This window comes from Vicia villosa, linkage group LG2, assembly GCF_029867415.1.
Source record: "Vicia villosa cultivar HV-30 ecotype Madison, WI linkage group LG2, Vvil1.0, whole genome shotgun sequence".
Taxonomy (NCBI): Eukaryota; Viridiplantae; Streptophyta; class Magnoliopsida; order Fabales; family Fabaceae; genus Vicia; species Vicia villosa.
In genome coordinates, this window is record NC_081181.1 from 140216356 (window position 1) to 140236596 (window position 20241).

The 20241-nt window shown below is 33.2% G+C and overlaps 1 protein-coding gene across 1 annotated transcript; it reads left to right on the forward strand.

Annotated features, from left to right (window-relative positions):
* Window positions 1-11972: 11972 nt before the first annotated feature.
* On the forward strand, window positions 11973-16670 carry LOC131646910 (ABC transporter A family member 2-like). Its single transcript, XM_058916841.1, has 15 exons — window positions 11973-12626; window positions 12768-12937; window positions 13037-13222; window positions 13339-13434; window positions 13536-13721; window positions 13831-13990; window positions 14086-14315; window positions 14432-14549; window positions 14652-14728; window positions 14945-15034; window positions 15120-15263; window positions 15349-15654; window positions 15736-15816; window positions 15910-16086; window positions 16188-16670. Exons 1-15 carry the CDS (start codon window positions 12032-12034, stop codon window positions 16437-16439), a joined length of 2868 nt encoding a protein of 955 aa, XP_058772824.1. The 5' UTR covers window positions 11973-12031; the 3' UTR covers window positions 16440-16670.
* The last annotated feature ends 3571 nt before the right edge of the window (window positions 16671-20241 follow it).

Genomic DNA, 20241 nt, shown 5'->3' on the forward strand with positions numbered 1-20241 from the left:
GTAATGTTTGAAACAGTGAAAACTCTTCTTCCAACATGCTTAAGAAGTAAGAACATATTCTATAGGGGATAGAAAAGATAAAATGTCATCCTACTTTCTCATCATCATAATCAAGCAAATAAGCACTTACAAAATGAAAAATAGTAATATTAGTAACATGTAACTTGCAGGAAAATTAAGAAAATTTCTTTAGCCACCTCCCTATGGGGGTCACTCCTAGCGAAAATCCCAAAATATCATTGCTTCGGAAATGAACTTCCGAAGCGCTTTTTTTTTAAAAAAAATTCCACAATTCGGAAGTGCATCTCCGAAAACACCTCATGGGGGGTGTCTTCGGAGATGAACTTCCGAAAACACCTCATGGGGGGTGAATTCGGAAATGAACTTCCGAATTATGCAAAAACTGTGTTTTTTTTTATGTTTTTTCCTAAACTATCTCGCATTTTAATTAAACGCAAACGCCAAATAAAATAAGCAACAGATAAACTGAAAATACTAATATGATAAATCCAATCCAAAAATACTGTGCGAAAGATACAATCCGAAATCAAAACAAAACAAAACAAAACACGTCAAACAAAACAAAAACACGTTATTCTGCCCGACGAGCGTTACAAAATACACATCAAACAAAACAAAAACACGTTATTCTGCCCGACGAGCGAACTCCTCCGAATGAAGATAATGATACCAATCCTCATCCCACTCAGTCTCAGAACCATCAGCGTTGATCATGACTCTCACGCCTGAAGATTGAGCCTGCACGTCCGAGCCATGGACCCCCAGGGGACGAGAAGCAGAACCAGTCAAAACCTTCTTCTTCTCCTTCACCTCCTTCACTCCGCGAGAGCACGAGGTTGAAGAACCCTTTCTTCCCTTAGCGCCACCCATTCCTGCGTAAAAATGAAGAAAGAAAGGTCCATGAGACCTCCTTTTATAAAAGAGAAAGGGGACAAAAACGCTTGGGAAACGGACAAGTCATTAAAGAACAAAGATGTTGGAAACCAGCGACACGCCGTCAAAGAAGTCAGAACGCATGCACACAAACTTCAAAGAAACAGGCACAATAAACAAAGGCGTTAAAAATAAAGTACTTGCAAATTAAAACGGACACTCCTTACCCTGTCTAGTCGACGCAGTCTGGGTCTCCCTACCCTGTCTGATGCATGCTGGTTGGTTGCCTGACATGTTCCTGTAAACAATTGAAATCGATTAATATGCGAGACAAAATAAAAAAACTAAAAAATTTGAACTTCTGATACAATTCGGAAGTTCATTTCCGAAAACTGGGATGGAGGTGTTTTCAGAAATGAACTTCCGAAACATCCCTGCGATGGAGTTTTCTGCAACTTCCTTGGCAGACCCCAAAATCAAACATAAAACCAATTCAAAAAGCTTCTAAACAACCTAAATACTACTAACAATCAGTCCATATATCATTTATGCAATTGAAACCCTAAATAACATGCATTTGAATAATGAATCTAACAAATTTAAAACTTACAAATTGAGTGATTTGTGGGCTTTTGAATGTTGTATAGCAATGTGATTGGAGCCTTGATGCAGCCTTGGAAGTGTGTTTGCACAAATTTTCGCCTTTGCTTGTTTTTTATTTGCGTTAGGGTAAATGAATGGGGGAGGGGGAGTGTTTTGATAAATCTGCAGAACGCGCAGTATTTCGGAAGTTCATTTCCGAAATGCTCTTTTCGGAAATGAACTTCCGAAATAAGATAATTTTTTTCAAAAAAAAAAGGCGTTTTCGGAGATGCATCTCCGAAAACACCTTTTTCTTGCATTTCGGAAATGCATTTCCGAAGTCAGGGGTAGTATGGAGTTTTCACCAGAGGTGGACTAGAAGGTAGGGAGGTTGGCAAAGAAATTTTCAAAATTAAAATGCCATAGTAATTGCAAAAGAATTTTGAATGAATGAAACAACTAACTTGTAGCTAAGTCATCCTTTAGGGTTTGAATTGATTTCTAGAAACAAATTCAATCAATTTCTGAGTTTAGTTTTAGAGTTTCTGAGTTTAATAATGGAGGCTGAGTTTAACGAAGACAAGAAGAGGATTTTTGAGTTGAACGATGGTTTCTTAAATAGATAAGAAAATAGGTCATTGAGTTCTAATATTTGACAAAACAATATAGAATAAGTTTTTAAAATAGTACAGAAACAATTCCTTAGTTGTGGTTCTTATTATTTTCGAATGAAAATATGATGAAAATATTTAAATATTATTTAGTGAGTGAAAATAGGATAAATTTATATACGTGTAAGAGAAAATTACATGTTTTTCATATTTTCATTGAAAAATAGTAACAACCACACCTAAAAAAATGTATCTAAGTTTTATCCTTTAAAATATTATTGTACCATGTTTACTGTCATGTTTTTTTCTTATAAAACAATGTTTTCATGATGATTTAGTTCTTTTACACGGATTAAAATTACGCGCATAAATAATTTTGTAAAGACAAAAATATAATTTTTTTTATAAGGATTAAAAGTTAAATTTGATAATTTTGTAGGAAAAAAAACATATTTAACCATATTATTTAAGATATTTTGATAATTTAAATAAATTTTATTAAAAAATATATACTTTTATATTGTAAATATTAAAAGAGGATGGCGAGGGAGAAAAAAAGTATTTTTAATGAAAAATAAAAATATATATTTTATATTTCAAATAATTTGTATTAGGAACAAAAAGTTATTTTGCATCTTTTCGTATTTTAAATAATATTAGAGAAGAGATTTTTTTAATAAAACAAAAAAAAATGTATTTTTATATTTTAAATGATTTGTTCTCTTGATAAAAGAATATTTTCATATTTTAAATATTAATAGAGGAACATAAAAGATAAAAAATATATTTTTTAATAGAAAAAACAGTTTTTTATATTTGTGTGTGAGAGAGAGAGAGAGAGAGAGAGAGAGAGAGAGAGAGAGAGAGAGAGAGAGAGAGAGAGAGAGAGAGAGAGAGAGAGAGAGAGAGAGAGAGAGAGAGAGAGAGAGAGAGAGAGAGAGAGAGAGAGAGAGAGAGAGAGAGAGTGAGAGTGAGAGAGAGAGAGAGAGAGAGTAATATTTTGGTGTATTTGTATTATAAATATTAATAGAGGAGGACGTGAGAGAGAGGGAGTATACTTATAGGAGAAAATAAAATAGTATTTTTGTATTTTAAATATCTTGTATCATGGATAAAAAGTTATCTCATAAAGAAAAAAATTCTAGGATTTAATCTTGATTTTTGTTTCGTCCCATGAACTTTTTTTAAATCAAACTACAACTGATAGGAAGCTATCCTAACAAAACTATCAATTTAGGGTTCAACAATAAAAAGAGAAAGACATTAAAAATAAGCTAAGAAAAATAGACATAAAAGATAAATTTGATTTCTTTGATTGACTCTCAATGTCTCTATGAGACTACATTATTTAATACCCTTAATGGATAATAGACCTAAAAGCCCAACAACTATTAAAAGCCCAAGTACAACTAGAATTCAACAACAACACTAATAACTAATATTACTAATATTAATATACTCCTCTATCATTGCCGCCCGGTTCACATTGAACCTTGTCCTCAAGGTTCTATAATTACTCCCGGATCCCATTGTTTGAATTGAGAGGAGATGGCCTCTGTAGAATAATTGTTGATGCAGGACGAAATAATTTTGAGAAGATGTTGGACACGCATATAATTGGGGCTTAGCCTATAAGAATGTTGGTGTTCATGTAGGTTACCGAAAATAACATGCCCAAACAAGGAAAAACAACTCTCATACAACCAACCAGCAAGGAAAATGAAATCAAAATGCATGGAAGCATCACAAGTTTCTTGGAATATAGAAAATTGGCCTACACCTCCGAATAGTAAAAAAACCTTCCATGAGAGAACACCAACTCTAATATCATAAACTCCAAGCATTCCTTCCAATTTAATTAAGTGTAGAATTCCATTTGTAGACTTTTCAAAAAATACATCACTAATTATAGTGTAAACAATAATGAGTTCACAATTGAGGATTTGAAGCGCAAATCTTCCAATAGTTCCAAAGGTATACACCATTATTTCCACATAAGTGTGAACCATGGAAATTCTACTAAAAGATGGACAAAGAAGTATTATGCTTGTTGGTAAGACTATTATGCTTACTATAACATTGGTAGTTGAAAAACTCCTAACATTCAAACCATGGAGATTTCCAGTAGCTAACAAAACATTCCAAGAGAATAAATCTGAATTTAAAGATGAAGTAAAAAACATAGTTCTTTTTTTCAAGATTTGGAAGATGTAGGTATTTCAATAGAAAGTGGGTCTTATTGGCATTATAACAAATATGTAGTAGGCATTGGAGGAGGACTCAATTTTCACATATTCATATATTTTAATTGTTGCAAAATTAGAAAACTCATACTTAGAAAATCTGCAGACCACATCAGTGCAACAACAAACAACCAGTGAATGAAAAAATGATTTTACCAATGAACCAGATGAAGAAAATAAGGGTGGTGGAGATTTTTGTAAAGTAATGAAATAATATGATGGTCGGTACCTAGAGTAACATTTTGATCAGGAGGTTTCGGCGGCGACGGTGATGGTGAATTGAGAGCGTGTTTGCAGAATTTTTTGTCGGTGCCAATGACGATTTGTTGTATGTGAATGTGACTAATGAAGGCTGTAATTTCAAGCTATAAAAGCTTTACTTTCAGATTTTGTGATGGAGGGGGAACCAATTCATCTCCAGTGGTGATTTCCTTTTTTATACTGAGATCTAGAGGTTTTGGCGGAATCACAAAATTGACGTTACTGAAAAAATCCCAATCCTTGAAATGAGGCTCGACCCTAGACATTGTGAGAGATACAGAATCCAAGACATTGACACGATATAGAGATATCTCATCAAAAGGAAGACCAATATTCTTTTGCTTCAAGATGGCTGAAGGGTAGAAATGAATTTCAATGTCATCAATGGGAGAAACAATATCCTCAAGTATGAGAGGCTTATCTTCAGAACTCAACAATTTATAAGCTTCTTCGATTTCTTCTGTTTCCTCTTTTGTTTCTTTTGAAGCTGAAATTTGATCTGATGCTCCTTCTACGTCCTCCTCAACAGGTATTAGATCTATGGACTCCATTGATTCTTAAGTTGGTTCCATTTCTTCATCAATTATTGGCAAAAGGGGTTGCCATTCTGGTTTGAAATGCCACAAAAGTGATACGGTAAATGTGTCCTAACATAACTTTGGGTGAAGTTGAGACCACCTTAACCACCATTTAAGAGCTGGACCTCTCATTGCCTTTGCAGTTTGAGATATTTTTTCTGCTTCTACTATACCAGCAACTTTGAAATATTTCTCTGTGCACAAAATCCACCAGTACGCATCTTCACTTGCATCAAAAATTGGAATATTCATGATTCACAAATATAGATTTAGAACATTTTAGGCGGGAGATCGAAAATGAAAGCACCAATTGATAGGAAGCTATCCTAACAAAACTATCAATTTAGGGTTCAACAATAAAAAGAGAAAGACATTAAAAATAAGCTAAGAAAAATAGACATAAAAGATAAATTTGATTTCTTTGATTGATTCTCAATGTCTCTATGAGACTACATTATATAATACCCTTAATGGATAATAGACCTAAAAGCCCAACAAATATTAAAAGCCCAAGTACAACTAGAATTCAACAACAACACTAATAACTAATATTACTAATATTAATATACTCCTCTATCAACAACACAACTAAAGTTGTCATGTCCTGTCATTTATTTTTTTTAGTAGATCAAATGCATCTGTAGTGTAATTTTTTTTAAAAGAAACTTACATCCTTGAAATAACCCTGTCAATTTTGTGCATTCACATCTCTATTATCGTCGAATTTCTGAAGCATGTAAAGTTAAACTTGGTAGTCTTTGCTCTCATGGAATCAAAATTTGCCATATAATCAAATACATGGTTGATGAGAAGGGGGTGTCCCCCCCAGGAAGACTAAGGATCGTCTGATAGAACAATATTATTAATATGACGTTGTGTCAATAACGCCAATAAGAAGACATCATTTATCCAACTAAGAACGTAAATGGTTATAATAATTTGGGAACAAGCATGGATATGCTATAGGAAAACAAATAATCAAGACAAATAATTGAATGAGGACCTTCACATGAAATAACAAGTAATATTTTGACACTTATCATTTTGGACAACTATTTTGCAGAATAAGATTCTAGGTACGCAAAACATTAGAAATTGACTATAAAAAGAAGGGTAATGTGTCAAATCAAGATACACATTTTTTCTAACACAAAACTCCTTTTATTTTTAATAGTCATTGACTTGTAAGTCAGAGTACTTGCATGTACCGCCATTTGTTAATGCCAAACATGACTTATAGCACGTCATATATTCCTAAAAATCAATATGATCTGATTTATCTCACACTCACACACATACATATTCCTCAGTTTCCACGTAAACAGACGTTTGAGGGTAATTGACAAAGAGGATTTACGTGACACCATTTTAAAAGTTACAATTAACATGATTCTTATTAATATTTCTTAAAGAGTCATTATTAATAACAAATGTAATTCTTAAAGAGAACCACGGTTCGATCCCCGCAACTGCGATCGAGAGGAGGATGAAACCACTTGATGCCAGAACTCGCCCCCGAACCGGACTAAACCGGTGCTATAAAGAAGAGAAAAAAAACTACATATTTTTTAATTCATTAAAATTATACTCTACTTACTTAACATACACTATTCACTAAACATACACTATAAATTGATTGATAAGTTTATAAATAAAGTACCAGTATTGAAAAACTATATTCAAATAATGAAAATGACTGCATAATATTTATGTTGTGAATCGAACAAATAATACCAAGTGAAAGATGAAATTGATAAGTTTTCTCTCATTTTTAAACATTTTAAAACAAATTTAATGTTTAAAAATTTAAAAAAATTCTATTCACAATCAAATGATTATATAGTCATTTTCTATTAATTGCTTTTTTAAAATATTTGAATATTATTACGTGCTATATTTAAATATGCATCAATTTTATTATTTATTTTAACTGAACAAAATAGAACATAGTTTTTTTAATAAAAATAAACGAAAGAAAATTTGTTTAAATATAAGAAGTAACTATATTTGTTATAAAGAATCATTATTTTTTTAAAGAAATATTTTGAGTTACATTTTTTTAAATGAAAAAATACGTGATTTTAGTTTAAGAAATTTTTAAACAATTTTAAATGAACAGAATGCAATTTAAAATTTGTTTAAAAAAAGAAACTTGTTTTAAAATAAGAATAAAATATTTTTATTACTAAGAATTCTGAAATATTTAATAAATATTTAAAATCACTTTTTTAAAAATATTATAAATTATGTGAGTTGTTAGAAAAATTGAGGGAAAGATATTGTATTTTGAGTTAACTACAATTTTGTTCATTCTATTTTATCAGAATTATAAAATTATTATCATATTTTAAATTTAAACAATTTAATCATCTCATCTCTCATACTTTCCCTTTCCCTTTTAAATTAAGTATGTTTTCATTTTTTAAATGACAATCATCGTATATATACATATTGTGAAACTTTATAAATAAAATTTAAGTTAAAAAATAAAAAAAATTGGAGGATAAACTATAATTTAACATTTATTTATGAGCGTGAACTAATATGATTTGACATAATAAAATTTATTTATTAGAAAAAGTGAGAGGAGATTATTTTTAGTATATCACACAAGTCAACAATTAGTCATATAATAATAATAATTAGATTAAAATAAAACAAAAGACTTTAAAAGGAAAAAAATATGTAAACATTATATATATATATATATATATATATATATATATATATATATATATATATATATATATATATATATATATATATATATATATATATACATATATATACATATAGAGGAGGGATCAAATTACACCCGAAGAGTTACACCACGAGTTACACTCGTTCTATAACTACATCTCGAATTAATATTTTTTAAATTCAACCGTTGGATTGAAACATAATATCATATAGATCATACCTATAGAGTTTGAGCTTAATCTATAATGATTTACTATATCATTGAATTACATCAAAATTAACGTTATATGAATGTTCATTTTGACGTTAATATTTGGATATCTTGATGATATAGTAAATCATTATAGATTAAGCTCAAACTTTATAGGTATGATCTATATGATATTATGTTTCAATCCAACGGTTGAATTTAAAAAATATTAATTCGAGATGTAGTTATAGAACGAGTGTAACTCGTGGTGTAACTCTTCGGGTGTAATTTGATCCCTCCTCATATATATATATATATATATATATATATATATATATATATATATATATATATATATATATATATATATATATATATATTTAAAAAATACGTGTATTTAATGTATTGAAAACGCATTGAAAATTGAAATATTAACATTTATAAATAATATTTTCTTTATTTAATATTTTTAAAGAGTGTCCTTTGAACACTCGTTAATATGATTCTTATATCGACACGATTAATTATTATAGTTTAAAACAATAAATCTTAAAATATTAAAATATTTTAGTCAATCCAAGTCATGACTTGATACTTTAAACTCCAATCATATCTTTGTTATTAAAATTTTATATAATATCTAACATTTTACGTTATAACAGTGATTTATTTAAAATAAAATAAAAATGTCTTAGATGAATTATTCATTTTAAATTATGAGTTTAAAGGTAATGCACTGACAATATAAATTAATTTTAGACATACAACCAATCAAAATATTTATATTTGTCATGTCATATTAGTTTTTTTAAATTAATTTTTTTTTAGTTGGATACATGATTGTGATATTTATACGGTAAGCGCATATCGCTTTTTCTCTTTAATTATAATGTAAAATTCTTTTTTTTTATTTATCATTTTTTTAATAGATATGAAATCGTCAACAGAGTCACTTATTATAAGACGATGGGACTATCTCGTAGAGAAAAAAAATATATCAAATGGATTTAAATTTAATATCACACATGACAAAAATAAAAAGCTTAATATGAAAAAATTTAAATGATCAATTTATTTATTTTGAATGTTAAATTGATTAATATTTTAATTTTTATGAATATGTTCCTATTTTTTTTAGATTTCAAAATAATTTTAAATATATTTGAAAATTAGAACTTAATCAATAATAATTTTAAAATTTTAAAATTAATTATTTTAAATTTTCATAAAAAAAGTATTCCTTATTTTTTTAATTTTAAATTAGATTAAAAAATTAAAATAAAGTATAAATAATTTATTAATAAATCATTTTAATATTCTATGTATTTATTAGTTGAGTTAAATAATTTTTTCTGTATTTTTTTTATTGTATAAACTACTATCATAAGTGTATGTTGGGTAAAACTATTATAAAGATTAGTTGATATATGGACGATGAATTTATAATAAATATTTTTAAAGAAAAAAATCAATGATATATAAAAATGTAACATTTATAATTATTTAGTAGTATAAAAATTCTTTAGATTGTGGTTGAATATCAATTACATATTTTATAAACGGCTTTTTTTTTAATTTTAATTTTAGACAATTAATTTCAAAATAAACCACTACCTCATTCTAAATTATAAAATATTTTGGACATTTTTCGTAGAATTAAAAAAAAATTGTATAAAAAATTAGATATAATTTTATATTATTATCCTACATTTATTACACATAAACAATATTTAATTAATTGAAAGAAGAAATAGTAATAAATGATAGAGATTATAACAAATTAGAAAATGTAACTAATTTCATATATAAGAAAGAGAAATTATAGATAATTTTATATTTTATTTTCATTAAAGAAAAATTATCATTCTAATTTAACATTAATGATATTTTTTGATATACTCTATTATTTATTACTTTCATAATACTACCTCTGTTACTTTTTATGAGAGACCATTCACTTTTTAGGTTCATTAAATAATCAATGTATCTAGTCTATAAACAGACTAAATACATTGGTTATTCAATGAATCTAAAAAGTCACTTGTCTCTTATAAAAAGGAACAAAGGTAGTAGTTTTTATCTTTTGAGATTTTCATTTTTTTTAAGATAATAATTAGTTTGGTTGATTTCAACGATAAAATATATATTATTTGTTAAAATAATATTATTAATAATAAATAGTGGAGTAATTGCATCATTTAAAATACAAGAAGAATAAGTTAAACAAAAATAAATAATAAATATTATATATTGATGTTATTCTAAAGAGACAAATAGAAATAGAAAAAAGTGACGCTTCGAGACAGAAATAGTACTATTTTTTTCCTAATCTGATTTAATTATCTTTCAATGTTCCTAATTTTGATTCAATTATCTTTCAATTTTCCTAATTTTGATTCAATTATCTTTCAATTATTACACGAGAAATTGAATGAAATAGAAGAAAAATAGTAATAAATGATAGATATGGAAAAAAGAATTTCAGGAGTGTTAAAAGAGAACTGATAACTAATTTTTTATGACATATATATTTAGGAAAAATACTTGCATGGACACGAACCTAAATCGAAATTTTTAGGCACAACCAATAAAAATAAAGAGAATATAAATTTATTTAAATTTTAATTTCGTTTTTAATTGGCATCATGGGGTGGTTCAGGTTGAGATAAAAGAGGAGAGAGACAATATTATTTTTAATTTTTAATTAATAAACAAAATGTGATTGGTTGTGTGTAATTACTGGTGTTATGTTCGTGTCCATATAAGTATTTTCCTATATTTAGTCATCGTATTTCAACTAGGGGTGTTCGTGGTTCAAGAACTGCACTGAACTGAACCAAATTAATGGTTCAGTTCAGTTTTTAAAAACCACTTTAATAAAAAACCAATTAACTACAAAAACAATTACAATTCAGTTTTAAATTGGTTTTGAACTAGATTGTATTTATAAACTAGTTTACAATCAATTTTTAGTTATAAACCAGTTTAAAACCAGTTTATAATTAAAAATCAAATTTGTTTTTTAAGTTATTTTCAAACCAGTTCATTATTTTATTTTTTTTGATAAACTGTAAAAAAAAAATTAATTCTTAAATAAAAACTAAATCAAAAATTCAAAAAGTGTTTTTCTAGCTAGAAGGGCATAATTAGTTTTAAACTTTAGTCCACGTTAAACTGCTTTTCTAGCTAGAAGGGCATAATTAGTTTTAAATTTTAGTCCACGTTAAACAGCATGAATTTATACCTCTATTTCATCATTTAATTCACAACATTCAAAGTAAACAAACAAGACACAATTGTTGAATTTGATCCGCCGAACTTCGTTCAATTCGAATGCAACGTGTATGAACTATGAAGTCAGCGGTGTGTGTAAAACTCAGTTTTTTATTTTTTTTTTTAAAAACTTAATTTTTTGCATTTCGGAAAAATTTGATTTTTTCATATTTTCGAAAAAACTCAATTTTTTCGTGTTTCAGAAAATTCAATTTTTTTTTTCAAAAAAACTCGATATTTTATATTTCCGAAAACTTTGATTTTTCATTTTTTCCGAAAACACTCGGTTTTTCATATTACATATAGTGAATATATTTTTTTGGAATTGTTTTTAATTTTCCAGAAAAAAAATTATTTTTAGATTTTTTTAATTTTCATGAAAATAAATATTTTTTTAAAAAAAATTGTGCTAAATTATTATTTTTGGTTTTAGGAAAAAAACAAATATTTTCAAACCAGTTTATAAAATGAAACTGGTTCAGAACCGGTTTTAAACTGAAATTGAATTGTTTAAATTAAATGGTTCAGTTCATTAACCATTTATCCAATTCAGTTTTTTAACAGTGCAATGCAATTCAGTTCTAGTATACAATTCAGTTAACCATATTTTTGAACACCCCTAATTTCAACTAATTTTTTCACATTGCCTTCTTCGTCTCTCTCTGCACAAAAAACAGCGAGGGAAAAAACTTCCCAAACATGACCAACGCTTTCTCTCTCGTAACACAACAATACAAAGCTCTACTGAAGAAAAACCTACTCCTCTCATGGCGAAGCAAACGTGCCATTCTTCTCCAACTACTCTCTCCGATCCTCTTCATTTTCCTCATCTTCGCCATCGACAAAGCAACGAAAGCACAAACTTCCTCAACTTCACCATACAAATCCGTAACAGACCCTTCCTCACTACCTTCCCCGCCGATTCCACCTTGCGAGGATAAATTCTCCGTCAAACTTCCTTGTTACGATTTTGCATGGAGTGGTGATAACAATCCAAAGTTTCACACCATTGTCAGCAGAATTATTAGTAATAATCCTGGCAGGGCTATTCCGATTTCTAAAGTGAAGTCGTTTCGCGATAAGGCGGAGGTTGATAAGTGGCTTTTCGATAATCCTATGCAATGTGCTGGTGCAATTCATTTTCGTGAAATGAATGCTAGTGTTATTAGTTATGGGATTCAGACTAATTCTACTAGTGTTCGGGAACGTGGAAGGTATGAAGATCCTACTTTTTCTTTTCAATTGCCTCTTCAGCTTGCTGCGGAACGTGAAATCGCCAGATTCCTTATTGGAGGTATATTCCTTATGTTTTCTGTTTTCCTTTTTTGATGCTATGATCAAAATTGTAATTATTAATTAATTTTAAAAAATATTTGTTAATGTTCAGATTCATGTTCAAAATTCTAATTATTGATTGTTTGATGAAATTTTTTAGACCCGAGCTTTAAGTGGAATGTTTTTATGAAAGAATTCGCGCACCCAGCAACGAATCCTTCATCTGCTGTTGGAGTAATAGGTCCAGCGTTTTTTCTTGCAATTGCTATGTTTAATTTTGTTCTTCAGATAAGTTCTTTGGTCACAGAAAAAGAGCTTAAACTTCGCCAGGTATGGTGCTTTTTGCATTAATAAATCGTGTTTAATTTTTTGCTGTAATATGGTATGGTTTGTTAATTCTTGTTTTCATGGCATTTTGGTTTTGGATAGGCAATGACTGTGATGGGGCTTTACGACACTGCATACTGGTTATCATGGCTAACTTGGGAAGCAGTTGTTACAGTTATATCATCTATTATCATAGTTCTCTCTGGCATGATGTTTCAGTTAGATCTCTTCTTGAAAAACAATTTTGCTGTTCTGTTCTTTTTGTTCTTCCTATTTGAACTCAACATGGTAAGACTTTTCTAGCTTTACCCGTTATACTTTTTACTTCTTTTTTTGGGGTCTATTCTGGATTCTGTAAAATTGTAGGTTTTTCCAATCCCTAGTATTTTCTGGTTTTGTTTTAGACTGGGCTGGCCTTCATGTTATCTGCTTTCATTAGTAAATCGTCTTCTGCAACATCAGTTGGCTTCTCCATATTTATTGTCGGCTTTGTGACTCAGGCAAGAACCAAAACTTCGCGTTCTTTCAGGACATGGTTTATTGAATACATTGAGACAATGGATGCTCATGTTCTTTATGTCTGTTATTTTTCTATTTGCAGACTGTGTCACAAGTAGGATTTCCTTATGCCAAAAACTACTCTGCTACTAAACGAAATTTGTGGTCACTATTTCCGCCTAATCCTTTTGCTCAAGGCCTGAAAATGCTTTCAGGTGCAGTTTCAAATAATGGTCTTAGCTGGAGTAAACGGGGAAAATGTTATGACGATGACTGTGTGATCACAATTGTATATTCTCTTTTAGATGATTATTTTCTTCCATGGTTCTATATTTCCTTTTAGATGTGTTAGTGTTACTCCAATAATTTAATTGCTATATCTTTTTTTTCATTGACAGAATGATATTTATAAATGGCATCTTGCCACATTCTTTCTGTGGTTCATTCTGGCCCTGTACTTTGACAATATAATCCCGAATGCAATGGGTGTGAGGAAATCCGTATTATACTTTCTAAATCCTCGTTATTGGACGGGAAACGGAAGACAAAAAGTGAAAGGTAGCGACTATTCTTTGATTTAAGGTCTGTTTGTTAAGACATCTTTCGTTCTCTTCATAATTCTTCTTGCCCGTTTCTTCGTCTTCCTTTCATAGAGGGCGGGGTTTGTAGTTGCTTAATTTCAGCCCATCATGAAGATAATAGTACAGCAGATGATGAAGATGTCCTTGAGGAAGAAAATGCTGTGAAGTTGCAACAAACACAAGGCGTGGTTGACGCAAATGTTGCCGTTCAGATATATGGCCTTAAAAAGACTTATCCCGGTACTTGTAACATCGGTTGCTGCTGCAAATGCAAAAGAAGTGCACCTTATCACGCTCTTAAGGTAAACACATTTTGCGTTACAAGTTTTAATATAAAATTTGGTAATGATTGTGATTTCCTCCTAATAGGAGCTTTGTTTTAAGGATGAGTAATGTGCTATTCTCAAATTATTTTCAGGGCTTGTGGGTGAACTTTACAAAGGATCAGTTATTTTGTCTTTTAGGACCCAACGGAGCTGGAAAAACTACAGCTATTAATTGTTTGACAGGGATAACTCCAGTAACTGATGGAGATGGTGATACCCTACCCTCTATCTTTCTCTCTTCTATATTGACTACTAAGTAATCAAATTGTTGGTATCAAGAAAGAGTATATGACTTTTCAATTTCCATAACAGCATTGATTTATGGACATTCGACCCGAAGCTCCACTGGCATGTCAAACATTCGAAAGCTTATAGGAGTGTGTCCCCAGGTGTCTCTATCTCTCAATATATATGTTTTTTCTAGTAAGACACATAGTTTACCACTCTTTGATTCCATATTGAATTGAAATTTTGCGTCTAACTCAGATCGCACGACTTCACGACTTGTATTTAAAATGATGTTACAATAAATATATTGAATTCCTACTTTAAAATTGCAAATATTACAGATGACTGACCCTTTCACTGAATCTTCTAATCTGCAGTTTGATATCTTATGGGATGCACTGTCTGGTCAAGAACACCTCGAACTCTTCGCTAGTATTAAAGGCCTTTCCCCAGCTTCTATAAAATCAGTATGTTAACTATAGGCCAGAAATTTTTCTGTCCATTGAAAGATATGCTTTTCTCCCCTTTTAATTCAACTTCTGAAAAATGTAGATTACTCGGACATCATTGGCAGAGGTGAGACTCACGGATGCAGCCAGAGTAAGATCTGGAAGTTACAGCGGAGGAATGAAACGTCGTCTCAGTGTTGCAATTGCCCTTATTGGCGACCCTAAATTAGTCATTTTGGATGAACCGGTATGCAAAACAATGATATCTTCTTTAAAGCATATATTTTCTTAAAAGGATTTCAAGATCTTTTTTGTTCATTCTTGTTTCTTAGACCACCGGTATGGATCCAATAACAAGGAGGCATGTGTGGGACATAATTGAAAATGCAAAAAAAGGGCGTGCCATTATTCTCACAACACATTCTATGGAAGAAGCTGATATTCTAAGTGACCGCATAGGAATCATGGCAAAGGGAAAGCTCCGTTGCATCGGCACTTCAATCAGATTGAAGTCACGCTTTGGCACTGGTTTTATTGCAAATATTAGCTTCTACGGAAACAATAATGAAAGCAGTCGTGTAAATGGTGATGCAGGATCAACAGGACATCATGAGGCTGTGAAGCGATTCTTCAAGAATGTGAGACGAATAATTGTGATGATTTATAATCTTTTCATGACAAACAAGATTTTTTTTTTACCTGTGATATTTTTTTGGCAGCGATTAGATGTAGTGCCGAAAGAGGAGAACAATAACTTCCTAACTTATGTGATTCCTCATGAAAGAGAGACTCTCCTGACAGTAAGCTTTCTTTTCCCGGCTTTGATTCCATTTCATTTGAATCTTCTTAACACCGGGGTTTTCTTATACTCTTGTTTATTTCTTCCATACCAGAACTTTTTTTCAGAGCTTCAAAATAGAGAACGAGAATTTGGGATATCTGACATCCAGCTTGGTCTAACAACTCTTGAAGAAGTTTTCTTGAATATTGCAAAGCAAGCAGAGCTGGAAAGTGCTACAGCTGAAGGGAGGCTAGTGACTTTGACCTTGACATCTGGAGAGTCTGTGGAGGTAAGTGTAACCGCATTTTCTTCTGGTATACGCCTCTCAATTCTCAAGAGATTGAGTTCTAAATGGTTGCATTTCTGCTGATGAATAAAATAATTGTGCAGATTCCTATAGGAGCTAGATTTGTGGGAATTCCAGGGACAGAGTCTTCTGAGTACCCCACAGGTTTTATGGTAGAAGTATACTGGGAGCAGGATGACACTGGTGCCCTTTGTATCTCCGGCCACTCGCAGAAAGCTCCTATTCCTCAAAATATCCAACTACCTTCGTCTGCTACTGCGAGACAACGCCGGTCAGGGTCAGTTCATGGGGTGGTGATTGATCAGAGTCAAGTTAGTTCAGTTAACTTCCAGTGATGCATGGTCAATGTTGTGATTGATCTTTCATTTGGAGGGAAATGAGGACTTATTTTTCTTTTTCTAAAATTAAGTTATGAAATATGTCTAAATTTAGAGTAAGTATAATTAAAATATTGTATGATCATGTGTCATAATATTTTGACACTGTTTTTAAATTTTCAAACTTGGTTATCTAAAACTCCAAAATCCTCCATCCAAACATTACCTTATAGAATTTCGTAATTTCTCTTGCCGTTGAGATTTTAATCTTATTTTACTGACTTTTCTTATTTCCTTTAGACTATGTTTTTTTGAAAAAAAATTAGAAGGATTGAGAAAAAGAATTTAATGGTTTTGGTTGGAAGGGTTTACTTTTATTCATAATACTAAAAATTCTATAATATAAACTCAAAATTTGTATTGAATGAGGACTACCATATGCGTTTCCAAAAATACACCTTACTTTTGGGGGTGTATCTTTTTTTATTTAATGTTGATTTGTTCTGTAGGTGCATCTCCTACCGAACAATTCAACCTTAAATTACCAATCGTTAGTTGATTCAGTGGTGATTGGCGCTGGACTTGGTAGGGAGAATTACGGTTCGATCCCCACAACTGTGATCGGGAGTGGGATGGAACCACTTGATGCCAGAACTCGCCCCCGAACCGGACTAAACAGGTGGTATAAAGCCAAAAAAAAAAGGAAATTTCTTTGGCTACCTCCCAACCTTCTAGTCCACCTCTGGTGAAAAACCCAAACTACCCCTGACTTCGGAAATGCATTTTCCGAAATGCAAGAAAAAGGTGTTTTCGGAGATGCATCTCCGAAAGCGCCTTTTTTTTTGAAAAAATTGTCTTATTTCGGAAGTTCATTTCCGAAAACAGCATTTAGGAAGTTCATTTCCGAAATACTGCGCGTTTTGCAGATTAAGCAAAACAGCCCCCCTCCCCCAATTCATTTACCCTAATCTTCTTCCAAACTCAACCCCAAAGAGATTTTTCTGCAAACCACTTCCAAGCTACATCAAAGGCTCCATCTACTTGCTCTACTACATTCAAAAGTCCTCCAATCTATTCAATCGGTAAGCATTTTGATTTTAAGATCTATGATTAAAATTTATATTAGGGTGTTTACAAATAGCAAAAAATGTATTAGGTTAGGTTTGTACTGATATTTAGGATGTTTAGAATGTGTAGACATAGGTTTGATTTAGGATTTTGGGGTCTGCCATTGGAGGTTGCAGAGAACTTCTGCGCAGGGGTGTTTCGGAAGTTCATTTCCGAAAACACCTCCATTCCCAGTTTCGGAAATGAACTTCCGAATTGTATCAGAAGTGCAATTTTTTTTAGTTTTTTCTGTTGTCTCGCATATTAATCGATTTCAATTGTTTACAGGAACATGTCAGGCAACCAACCAGCACGCATCAGACAGGGTAGAGAGACCCAGACTGCGTCGGCTAGACGCGGTCGGGCGGCGGCGCAGCTGGCGTCGACACAGGGACGGGGGCAGGGCCGGGGACGACGTGTGCGAGTTCCCGTGGAGATGGGCGAGGGTACCTCTACATCTGGATCTAGGAGTAGGCTGGCTCAGGTATCTTCTTCCCGCCAGCGAGAGGAGGAGGAGGAGGAGGAGGAGGAGGTGGTGGCAGTGCCATACCACGAGGCGGAGGGGGGTACCGGATGTTGACCCTCCACCCGGGGAGGAGGATGAGCAGGAGGACAGCTACCCGGGAGGGCCCATTGACACTTCTGTGCTGATATCCTACCGCGACCACGTCGCTCGGCGGATCTGGGAGGGAGAGGTATTTTTTATAATTTGCCCGACTACATTATTTAACCGTTTATAATTTAGATGTTTATTCAATATTTTATTAACCGTCTATTTAACATACTTTTTAATTTGTTTTTTTGTAACAGGAGAGAGAGCCGTTGAAAATGGTGAACCATGCCCGAAAGATTTTTCAGTCTGTTTAAACCGACTGCCGAGTGGTTTAACGACGCTGTGAGAGGTTCAGGGCTCAGTGGGCTCTGCATGACGGGGTACACCACCATCAGCCACGGCATGCAGGGGGCTTTTGTTGAGCGGTGGCACAAGGAGACGTCTTCTTTCCACTTGCCGGTTGGGGAGATGACGATCACCTTGCATGATGTGTAGTGTCTTCTCCACCTGCCGATCAGGGGTCCGCTGTTGACCCACTCCCGGATCCAGAGGGTCGAAGCCACTGAGTGGATGGCGCTCTATTTGGGTATGGAGCCCGAAGTTGCTGACTTTGAGTGCGCCACGACATCTGGGCCTCATATCCGGTTCACCACACTGAGCCGCTACTTCGAGCACCACCTGGTGGCGGCGGCCGAGGCTGAGGATGCGGGTGACGAGCTATTTACACATTATCACCGTGGCTGCGCTCTCCGGTGCTGGTACATGCATGTGGTAGGCGTTGCGATCTTTGTGGACAAGAGTGCGAGGTACGTCGACGTGACCTACCTCCGCTACTTCATGGACTTGACCACCGTTCACAAGTGGAACTGGGGGGCAGCTACTCTGGCATACCTATACCAGAAGCTGAATGAGGCCTCCAACTGGAGGACGAGGCAGTTGACCGGATCCTGCACACTACTCACGGTACGTTTCATTTTAATTGTTCTGTATTTATTTATGTTTCGTATTTGTGTTTCGTATTTACTTATGTTTCGTATTTATTTATGTTTCAGAGCTGGATCATCTCCTACTTCTCCCGCATCCACGGCTTCCACATCGATCCTACGTACGTTGACGCCATGCCCAGGGCCGCCAGATACGTTCTCCAGAGGGGGAATAATGCGGTGGGACCATACCGTGGGTACTTGGACCGCACGATGCACGATGACGTCACCTGGAGGCCGTTCAGCGACTACACTCAGATTGTCCCCTTTGACGGCATATCTCTATATTCTGGCTGGTTGGCATGCGGGACTACCATCATGGTCCGGTATCTCCCTGAGCGGTGCATGCGGCAGTTTGGATTTGTGAAGATGATACCCAGGTCACCCTTTGAGGCTGCTCCCGACACAGTGACCAGAGTGCAGCTCACTGCCATGTTTGAGGATTGGGAGCATCATGCGGTACCAGAGGAGTACCGTCGCATGCGGGTCACCCAGGACTGGCATAGTGTGGAGGGGTACGTCACATGGTTCTATCGGGTGTCACATCCTCTGCTGACACCCGACGCTCCCGGCGCTCCTAGGCCAGCACACGAGGAGATCCTGGAGAACCAGCAGGCCGAGGATGACCACGCCATTGATCTCCTGCCGATCTGCCAGCGGATAGAGATGCTTGGGCGGGACGCGTTGGATCGAGGTGTCGTTCATCAGGGCGGTCCAGAGGCAGTTGCCGTGATGGAGATGATCGTCACTGATGCGGGCCGTGCGGCGGCATACAGGCGGCAGAGGAGGGCCCAGGGTGAGAGGCTTAGGCATACCCAGTAGTGGTCGGGTTTATTTTTTTTTTTGTTTTTGGATTGTATCTTTCGTACACTATTATTATTTGGATTTGGATCGGATCGGTTTGTATATATCACAATTCTTATCATATTAGTATATTAGTATTTTCTGTTTATATATCGCTTATTTTATTTGCCGTCTTTCTTTAATTAAAAATACGAGGCTGTTTCCAAAATCATAAAAAAAAAACACAGTTTCTGCATAATTCGAAACTTCATTTCCGAAACCCCCCAAAATCTGAAAAAAAAGTGTTTTCGGAAGTTCATCTTCGAAAACACCCCCCATTTGGTGTTTTCGGAGATGAACTTCCGAAGTCTGAGAAAATTTTTAAAAAAAAAAT